General features: G+C 30.6%; 1 protein-coding gene across 3 annotated transcripts in view; it reads left to right on the forward strand.

Moving 5' to 3' along the window:
* Window positions 1–10,000, forward strand: part of opn4xb (opsin 4xb) — a 16,655-nt gene that overhangs the window by 897 nt on the left and 5,758 nt on the right. For all 3 annotated transcript variants that reach the window (XR_012355610.1, XM_073840754.1, XM_073840755.1), the window contains exons 2-6: window positions 2,255–2,388; window positions 2,593–2,796; window positions 4,658–4,829; window positions 4,917–5,072; window positions 8,916–9,023. Coding sequence is in view for 2 of the 3 variants with exons in the window: in XM_073840754.1 (XP_073696855.1) it covers window positions 2,255–2,388; window positions 2,593–2,796; window positions 4,658–4,829; window positions 4,917–5,072; window positions 8,916–9,023 (774 nt within the window). In the remaining variant the exon portion in view is untranslated. The remainder of the gene's footprint in view (window positions 1–2,254; window positions 2,389–2,592; window positions 2,797–4,657; window positions 4,830–4,916; window positions 5,073–8,915; window positions 9,024–10,000) is intronic.

Here is a 10,000-nt window from a genome sequence, read left to right on the forward strand (position 1 = left end):
ATATATATATATATATATATATATATATATATATATATATATATATATATATATATAGTTAATAATATTAAAATAATATAAAAATTTGTCATATTAAAAGTAATATTAAAAAAATAATGTATGTAATATGTAATCTTTATCTTAATGAACATTTTCCAGCATTATCTCCTTGTAGCCTTATCTGGTTCTACTTTGTTGGGTTAGATATTCTTTCATTTATTTAGAAATTTAAAACAGCCTTGTTTCATTTTTATCCACTTTAAAGATTTAAATCCATTTAAAAATGGTGCAGTATCAGTATCATCATAAAAATATTTCGGATAAAGTCTTAAAGTGATATAGTGGCAGGGAGTTTCGCTGTATGTTTTTGACAGATCATCTCTCCCCACTGTTGGATAATCCTCCCAAGTCTTGAATATGTTATTGACTCTAATTGTTTTACTGAAGTGGGTCAACACTGTAAAAGAGCTGGCAGTGAAATGCTTCTTCTTTCTTTTTCTTTTTTTACTAGGCCTTTTGCTCAGATTAAAGTTGCATACACAAAACACCCTGTAGGTCGCTGGATGGCCCTAATCCTCATTTTCCATAATTGTTTTTTCCTTTGCATTCAAAATAGGCCATTTTTAGGCCAGGAATATTGTGAATGAGGTATAACAAGTTTAATGTGTTTCCATAAATGGGTGCAATTATTGAAATCATGGGCTTTTGTAGAGTGGAAGGAATTGACTGCTATTCCAGGAATGCTGGGAATCCCTAGAACTGCAGTACATCGATGCATTGGGGGCATTTGATCTGTTTATCAGCTTTGACAAATAACTCTCATTTGCCTCCCACCATCATTTTATGCATTTACAATGAAAGATTTTGTTTTACCTGGTTATTGAACAAGTTAACAAAGATTAGTAGGCATGTAAGTGTTTTACACTCTTAAAAATAAAGGTGCTTTAAAAAATTCTTCATAGCGATGCCATTGAAGAACCTTTTTAGGGTCCACAAAGAACCATTCAGTCAAAGTCACAATCTCTTTCTTACCTTTTCATAATCTGAAGAACCTTCTTTCGTCATGAAGAACCTTTTGTGAAACACAAAGGTTCTTCAGATGTTAAAGGTTCTTTATGGAACCATTTAGACAAAAAGGTTCTTCTATGGCATCGCGAAGCACCTTTATTTTTAAGAGAGTATGTGTGTAATAAAATCTGATAATAATATTACATATTTGCATTTCAATGCAATTAAAAGAATAGTTATGGAAGCTTGTTTCTGCCACAAGAAAAAAAAATGAAAAAGTAACTTTGTGTCTCACAAATACCCGCAATTTTTACTTTTTTTCCTTACAATTCTGAGTTTGCATCTTGCAATTTTGACTATTTTAATATATTATTTCAGATAAGTGAATTTTATATAAAAATTCTGAATTATTTTATTTTTACTTTTATTCTGGGGTGTGAAAAAAAGCAGATTTGTGAGATATAAACTCACAAAAAAGTCTTGTAAAATGAAAAGTCACAGATGTGACCCTGGACCAAAAAAACTGTCATAAGGGTCAATTTTTTGAAATTGAGATTCTTACATCATCTGAAAGCTGAATAAATGAGCTTTTACACTGATGTATGGTTTGTTAGGATAGGACAATATTTGTTTGAGATACAACTATTTGATTAATCTGCAATTATTAATCTGCAATCTGAGGGTGCAAAAAAATCTAAATATTGAGAATTTAAAGTTGTGCAAATGAAGTTCTTAGCAATGCATACTACTATTCAAAAATTAAGTTTTGATATATTTATGGTAGGAAATTTACAAAATATCTTCATTGAACATGATCTTTTCTTAATATTCTAAAGATGTTTGGCATAAAAGAAAAATCAATAATTTAGACCCATACAATGTATTGTTGGCTATTGCTACAAATATACCCATACTACTATGTATGACTGGATTTATGGTCCAGGATCACAAATTACCTTTTTTATTCTGTGGCAGAAGCTAAACTTGAAGTCAGAATTGCAAAACATAAACTCAGAATTCTGAGAAAAAGGTCATAATTGCAAGATGTAAACTCAGAATTCTGAGAAGAAATTTTTAAAAATTAAGATACTTTGCAGATATTTGTATTGATAACCAAACAGTTGATAACCATTGAATATCTTTTGTCATTTACAGATATCACCTGAAATTCATTGTTCATAATCTGTGTTCTTTCCGTTTTAACAATGGAATAAATATAACTTGATCTTAACATTTTTTTGTGCAGTAATAAGAAGTTGCAGAGCCTGCCAAATTATTTCATAGTGAACCTGGCGGTCAGTGATTTCCTCATGGCCATCACACAGTCTCCAATATTCTTCATCAACTGCCTGTTTAAGGAGTGGATGTTTGGGGAACTGGGTAACATGTTTTTCAGTCTCTCTACTTTTTATTTTAAAATAAATAAATAAAATAAGATAAAAAAAGTAAAATAAAATTGTTATATAAAATGAATGAATCGTACATATCATTATTCTATTGCTCAAATGACGTTCCTGTTTAAATGTATGTTATTATATAGTAACCTCTGCAATAATGACTATAAACAATATATATTCTCTTCAGGGTGTAAAATATATGCATTCTGTGGTGCGCTGTTTGGCATCACCTCGATGATAAACCTCTTGGCCATCTCTATCGATCGATACCTGGTCATCACCAAACCGCTGCAGACCATCCAGTATAACTCCAAACGCAGAACCTTTCTGGCCATCCTGTGCATCTGGCTCTACTCGCTGGCCTGGAGTCTGGCACCTCTCATTGGCTGGAGTAAGATTTCATTGTTCTTGGATTAAATCAGACTTAAATTTCAGAAATCAGTACACTCTTAAAAATAAAGGTGATTCATAATGCCATAGAAGAACCTTTTTTTGTCTAAATGGTTCCATAAAGAACCTTAAACATCTGAAGAACCTTTCTGTTTCACAAAAGGTTCTTTGAAAGAGATGGTTCTTTAAAGAACCTTTGACTGAATGGTACTTTGTGGAACCAAAAATGGTTCTTCTATGCCACCACTGTGAAGAACCTTTTAAACCACCTTTATTTTTAGGTAGGTGTCATTTAATAATAAGAATTATAAGACTACATAATAAGAAAATAAGGTAATGCCAATTATTGTGCATATTAATTAGATAGCGTTCCATGGAGTAATGAAAATTTGTTGCTGCTAACCAGAAAGATACTGTAGTAAGACACAAAAAGTTACTTTAGCACTTTCTTAAAGATCTATTACAATAAAACTATAACTATAAACAATAAAAAATGTGGCCAATTGTTGGCATGATCATCGCCAACAATGCAAAGTTGCTTCTCTGCTAATTTGATCTAAATAAAAAGTATTTTTAAATAAAAAAATATTGTAATTATTGTTACTACTTTAACAATATCCTTATTAAATTAGTATGGGCTTTCTGAAGCTTTTTAAAATATATTTTTTAATAAAAAAAATCTATAGAAAACCTACAGCATATTTATTAAACAAAAGTAAATGTTTTATTTGTCATAATCAATAGAAAATAGTAGAAACTTTCCTGAAGTGATCGTTTTGAACTTAGATATTATTATGCAAAGCACTTTAGCTGAAGTATTAATATTTTTTAATTAAAAAAGCTAACTGTGACTTAATAAAAAAAAAAATGTATATATATATATATATATATATATATATATATATATATATATATATATATATATATATATATATATATATATATATTTAAAAGACTATATATTTAAAAAAAATAGAAACCCTAAAATGAATACATTTTAATGACCACATATTTATTACACAAAAATAAATTTGTTTATTTATCATAATGTGAGATATAAACTTAATCTGAAGCTTTTTAAAATATATTTTAATATATATATATTTCAAATAAAAAATTAAAAACCTAAAATGCATATTTATTGAACAAAAATAAATTATTTTTATCTATCATAATCAACAGAAAATAGTAGAAACTTTGCTGAAGTGATCGTTTTGAACGAGTATTAGCTTAGATGTTATCCAAAGCACTTTAGCTTAAGTATTAATATTCATATTTTTTCAGTAAAAAAGCTAACTGAGAGTTTTTTCCTCAAAATCCTGCTTATACCTTGCATTTATAAATTGCATGTAAAATCAGAATTTTGAGAAAAAAAAGATGAAAAAGAATTGAGATATTTTTTTAATTTTATTCTCAGACATTTAACAAAAAAAGTCACTATTACCTTTTTATGTTTTTACTCTGTTACATAAATAAGCTTCCATAAAAAACCATTGTGTAAGATTTTTAAACAAAACAAACCACTTTTATAATTTGTTTCCCCACAAAATGCTCCATCAGTGTTCAGTGAAAACATTTTTTCTTAAAGGAATAGTTCACCCAAAAATGAAAATTCCCTCATAATTTTTTCACGCTCATGTTGTTTCTTTCTTCTGTTAAACACAAGGAGGTTATTTTGAAGGATATGGTTAACCAAACTTCCATATTAGTGAAAAAAAAAAAATGTTTTGTGGAACAGCTTGAGAGGAAGTAAATGATGAATTCTCATTTTTTTGGGGGTGAACTATCCCTTTAAGATGTGACTTTATCTCCATTGTACACTACTGATGAACTTTATGATGTATGTTTTAATGCTCCTGCAGGTTCCTACATCCCTGAAGGTCTGATGACATCCTGCACATGGGACTACGTCTCGCCAGCTCCTGCCAACAAGAGTTACACCATGATGCTGTGCTGTTTCGTCTTCTTCATCCCCCTAGCCGTCATCCTCTACTGTTACCTGTTCATGTTTCTCTCCGTACGAAAGGCCAGCAGGTCTGAGCTCCTTGAAGCATCTTGAAATTGAAGAGTTCACTAAAAAGCATTTATGACTGCATAAATGATGTATGTGTCTGTTTTTAGAGATCTAGAGCGGCTGAGCTCTCAGAAGTCCAGCTTTGTGAAACAGCAGTCCATGAGGAGTGAATGGAAACTGGCTAAAATAGCAGCTGTGGTCATAGTGGTGTACGTGCTGTCCTGGTCTCCCTACGCGTGCGTCACCCTCATCGCCTGGGCAGGGTGAGTGCTGAGCTTCTACACATTTCCAGAAATTTGTATTCTATTTATACATTTCTGAGGACTTCAAATGCACATGATCTTCATAGAAATTTTGGAAGCATCACTAAATCTATTGCTTATACTTAGGATTATAGAGGGTTTGCACTTCCGTCATTGTTCGGTCAGTTACCTGGATGCGCTGTCATATTGGAGATACCAAAATGTAAACAACAGCACTGATTGCATGGTTAAAGTACAAATTCATATATCTTTCTGCTAATTTACGCTGTCTTAACCACGGAAAAAATGTGTGGAAGCTGCTAAATAATATAGAGAAGGACTTAGTAAGTAGGAAAGGCCGCAATATTTTGACAAACCAAAGTTAATAGGTGGTAAAAATACGTACAAGCAGTATTAATTAAGATATTAACCTAAAATTTCACCTTCCTGACCGGAAATAAGAACAAACACGAATGTTGTCAAAATTCTTGCCCTGGAAATCTTGGTTCAGTTTGACCAACCACAGACAGTTTTTTGTTCCTCAGACAGTTTTTGCACTCATCTCCTTGATTTGTTATAACTTTTGGCAGTTTATAGTACTCCAAATATTTTTCATGGTCCGACCGATTAGTACAGCCCAAAACATGACAATAATTGACCATTTTAGCATCAATAATCAATAATATGCGAGTTTAGTTAGTTCAGTTCAGTGGCATTGTTTATGTTCAGCGTGAAAACACATAACCCTGAGTATGTAGTGTGCGACATGCAAAATGCATGAATACCATTCAGAAGTTTACTCAGTAAACTCAGTATACTCGGCTTTTATTCAGCAGGGAAACATGAAATGGATCAAAAGTGACAGTAAAGACATTTACAATGTTACAAACTTTCAATGCATCAAACACTCTAAGAAAGCAAAGGTCACTGCAGCTGTACCTTTTCAAAAGGTACTAATATGTGCACTTTAGGTACTAATATATACCTTTAAAGTACAGGTATGGACCCTCTAGGTACAAAGGTGACAAAATATATCATGGTTTGCACAAAAATATTAAGCAGCACAGCTGTTGTCATTATTAATCATAATAATGTTATTCAGGGGACCTATTACCACCACAACTTAAATAAATGCATTTTTGCAAATAATGCAGCCTTTTAAGTTGACATAAAATTGTTGTATCATTATATCAGTGTAATATTGAGTGTAATTTAAACTACATTTTCTTCTTAACTGATTTTTTAATATGTTGTATAATTTTAGCTAAAATTTCTGCATGAATTAATTTTTTTAATTACATCAACTTAATATTGAGTGTAATTTAGACTGAAATTTCTGAATTTATTGACTTTATTTTATCTTCTTTTTAATGCTACATGCATAAATACCATTGAAAAAGGTTTACTCAGTATGATTTATTTTTATAAAACGAATGCTTTTATTCAGCAAGGACACATGAAATAGATCAAAAGTGACAGTAAAGACATTTATAATGTTACAAAGATTTTCTGTTTCAAATAAATGCTGTTCTTTTGAACTTTTAATGCATCAAACACTCAAAAAAACTAAATATAAAAGCTTTCACTGGGGTGGTACCTTTTTAAAAGGATCTAATAAGTGCACTTTATGTACTAATATATACCTATATATATATATATATATATATATATACAAATATATAAATATATATACAGGTATGGACCCTTTATGTACAAAGGGGACAGGGTTTGTACCTTTTTTTGCTAAGAGTAAAGAATCCTGGGACAAAATATATCATATAATTCAACCTTTTTAAGTTGACATAATTTATGTTGATCATTACATCATTGTAATATTGAATGTAATTTAAACTAAAATGTTTGCGTTGTTTTTTTTTAATATTGAGTGTAATTGAAACTAAATTTTCTGCTTAATTGATTTAATTGATTTAATTGAATTTTAATATTTTGTATAATTTAAACTAAACTTTCTGCATGAATTGATTTTATTACATCAACTTAATATTGAATGTAATTTAGACTGAAATTTCAGAATTTATTGATTTTAGCTATAAAAAAAGATAATAGATAAGATTAATATATAAGATTAATGGTTTTCCGAGCCACCACTAAATTGTTCAAATTAGTTGGAACACCTTTTCCCCCGAGAAATCAGCACAAAATTGCTTTTACACTACCTGTCAAAAGTTTTTGAACAGTAAGATTTTAATGTTTTTTAAAGAAGTCTCTTCAGCTCACCAAGTCTGCATTTATTTTATCCAAAGTACAGCAAAAACAGTAAAATTTTGAAATATTTTTACAATTTAAAATGACTATTTTCTATATGAATATATTTTGAAATGTAATTTATTACTGTGATCAAAGCTAAATTTTCAGCATCATTACTCCAGTCTTCAGTGTCACATGATCCTTCAGAAATCATTCTAATATGCTATATAATAACAGTTGAGTAGATTTCTTTCAGGATTCTATGATGAATATAAAGACCTAAAGATCCAAAGGTACAACTTTTTTTTTTTTTGGAAAGAAATTATAGAAATTAATACTTTTATTTAGCAAGGATGCTTTAAATTGATCAGAAGTGATGATAAAGATATTTATAATGTTACAAAAGATATCTATTTGAGATAATTGCTGTTCTTCTGAACTTTCTATTTATCAACAAAACCTGAAAAAAATTACTCAGCTGTTAACATAATAATATTAATATAATATAATGTTAATAATAATAATAACTGTAATTGTTTTTGTTGAGCCCCCCCCCCCCCCCCCAAACAAAAAAGTTCTTAAAGTGTACAATGATTTCTGAAGGATCATGTGACACTTAATGATGCTGAAAATTCAGTTTTGACTCACATGAATAAATTATATTTCAAATATATTAATATAGAAATGTATTTTAAACTGCAATGATATATCACAATATTACTGATTTTACAAATAAATGCAGCCTTGGTGAGCAAAAGAGACTTTTTTCAACAACATGAAACATTCTCACGGCCCCAACATTTGAAACGGTAGTGTACATCAAATTCCGTGACTACATGCATCATACTTAAATATCAGTATTATTGTCACATGCAAACATATGGGCTTGTAAAATTATGCCCATGTACTGATTTTATAGCCATGTGATGAGAACCAAACAAAAGCTCACTTGTGTAAGCTCAGTGTTCACTGTACTGCTCTGTTGTTTTCTGTCCTGTAGGCATGACATGGTCCTTCCTCTGAGATTAAAGAGATACACTTGACTGAGAAGTAATTATGAAATATAGTATTTGGCCTAAATTTGAAAGTGCACTGTTTCTAACACATCTTATATGTTGTGCTCGCAATATAAAATTGAGTAAAATGGGGCTGGTTTCAATAATAGGAACCGAAAAGACTGATTTTAAGAAAACACCTTTTTTTTCAGATTGAATAGTGATTTCAGTTCTGCTTAGCTTCTAATAGTGTAAATATTAAAGTGAAGTCACCGTTATAAATATTAGTATCCCTTTGGATATCAGTATTGTACTAGAAGATAGTCAATAGTCCTTGTAAAGTCCTTAATATATGATGCACTGGATCAGTATACTAGATGCTATATATAGTTTGCTGTAATCTGTATATATCAGTAATCTGCAAATCCCCTGATTACTGTTTATCTGGCACTTTTCGCTGTGCATTTGTCATACATGTGTGTATGTATGTATGTGTGTGTGTCTGTGTGTGTGTGGATCTCTATATTTAAGCTCAGCACAGCTGTGAGAAGTAGCAAGTGATTATAAAACATTGTAATCTCTTTTTCTCTCTTCAGCACTGCACTTGATGAATGACCTCCGTGTGTTTAAAAGGAACTGTATTGTTTCCTGTGTTTCTCAGGCATGCAAACATTCTCACGCCCTACTCTAAAACACTGCCGGCAGTCATCGCCAAATCATCAGCCATCTACAACCCTTTCATATATGCCATAATTCACACCAAATACAGGTATTAATATACAGGTCATTAAATTATTTTACCAAAAATAAGAGGGATCATACAAAATGCAAGTTATTTTTTATTTAGTACTGACCTGAATAAGATATTTCACATGAAAGATGTTTACATATAGTCCACAAGAGAAAATAATAGATGAATTTGTAAAAAATGACCCGTTCAAAAGTTCTTAATACTGTGTTGTTACCTGAAAGATATATCACAGCTGTTTTTTTGTTTTGTTTTGTTTTGTTTTGTTTAGTGATAGTTGTTCATGAGTTCCTTGTTTGTCCTGAATAGTTGAACTGGCCGCTGTTCTTTTTTTTGTGTGTATTTGAACCCTTTCCAACAATGACTGTGATTTTGAGATCCATTTTTTCTCACTGAGGACAACTGAAGGACTCATATGCAACTATTACAGAAGGTTCAAACACTCACTAATACTCCAGAAAGAAACACAATGCATTAAGAACCAAGTGAATTTGAAGATCATGGTAAATTTAACTTATTTTGTCTTCAGGTTAACATGTAAGTATCTTCTGTAGCTTCTGAAGGGCAGTACTAAATGAAAAAAAAAATTTATTTAGGTGAAATAAGAAAAATGTACACCTTCATTTTATTCAAAAGTTTACACCCCCGGCTCTTAATGCATGGTTTTCCCTTCTGGAGCATCAGTGAGTGTTTGAACCTTCTGTAATAGTTGCATATGAGTCCCTCAGTTGTCCTCAGTGAGAAAAGATGGATTTCAAAATCATACAGTCATTGTTGGAAACTGTTCAGGATAAACAAGAAACTGATAAACAACTATCACTAAAATACAGCTGTGGATCATTCAGGTAACAACACAGTATTAAGAATCAAGTGTATGTAAACCTTTGAATGGGGTCATTTTTATAAATTCAACTATTATTTTCTCTTGTGGACTATATGTAAACATCTTTTATGTGAAATATCTTATGCAGGTCAATACTAAATAAAAAATAACTTGA

This window comes from Garra rufa, chromosome 5, assembly GCF_049309525.1.
Source record: "Garra rufa chromosome 5, GarRuf1.0, whole genome shotgun sequence".
Taxonomy (NCBI): Eukaryota; Metazoa; Chordata; class Actinopteri; order Cypriniformes; family Cyprinidae; genus Garra; species Garra rufa.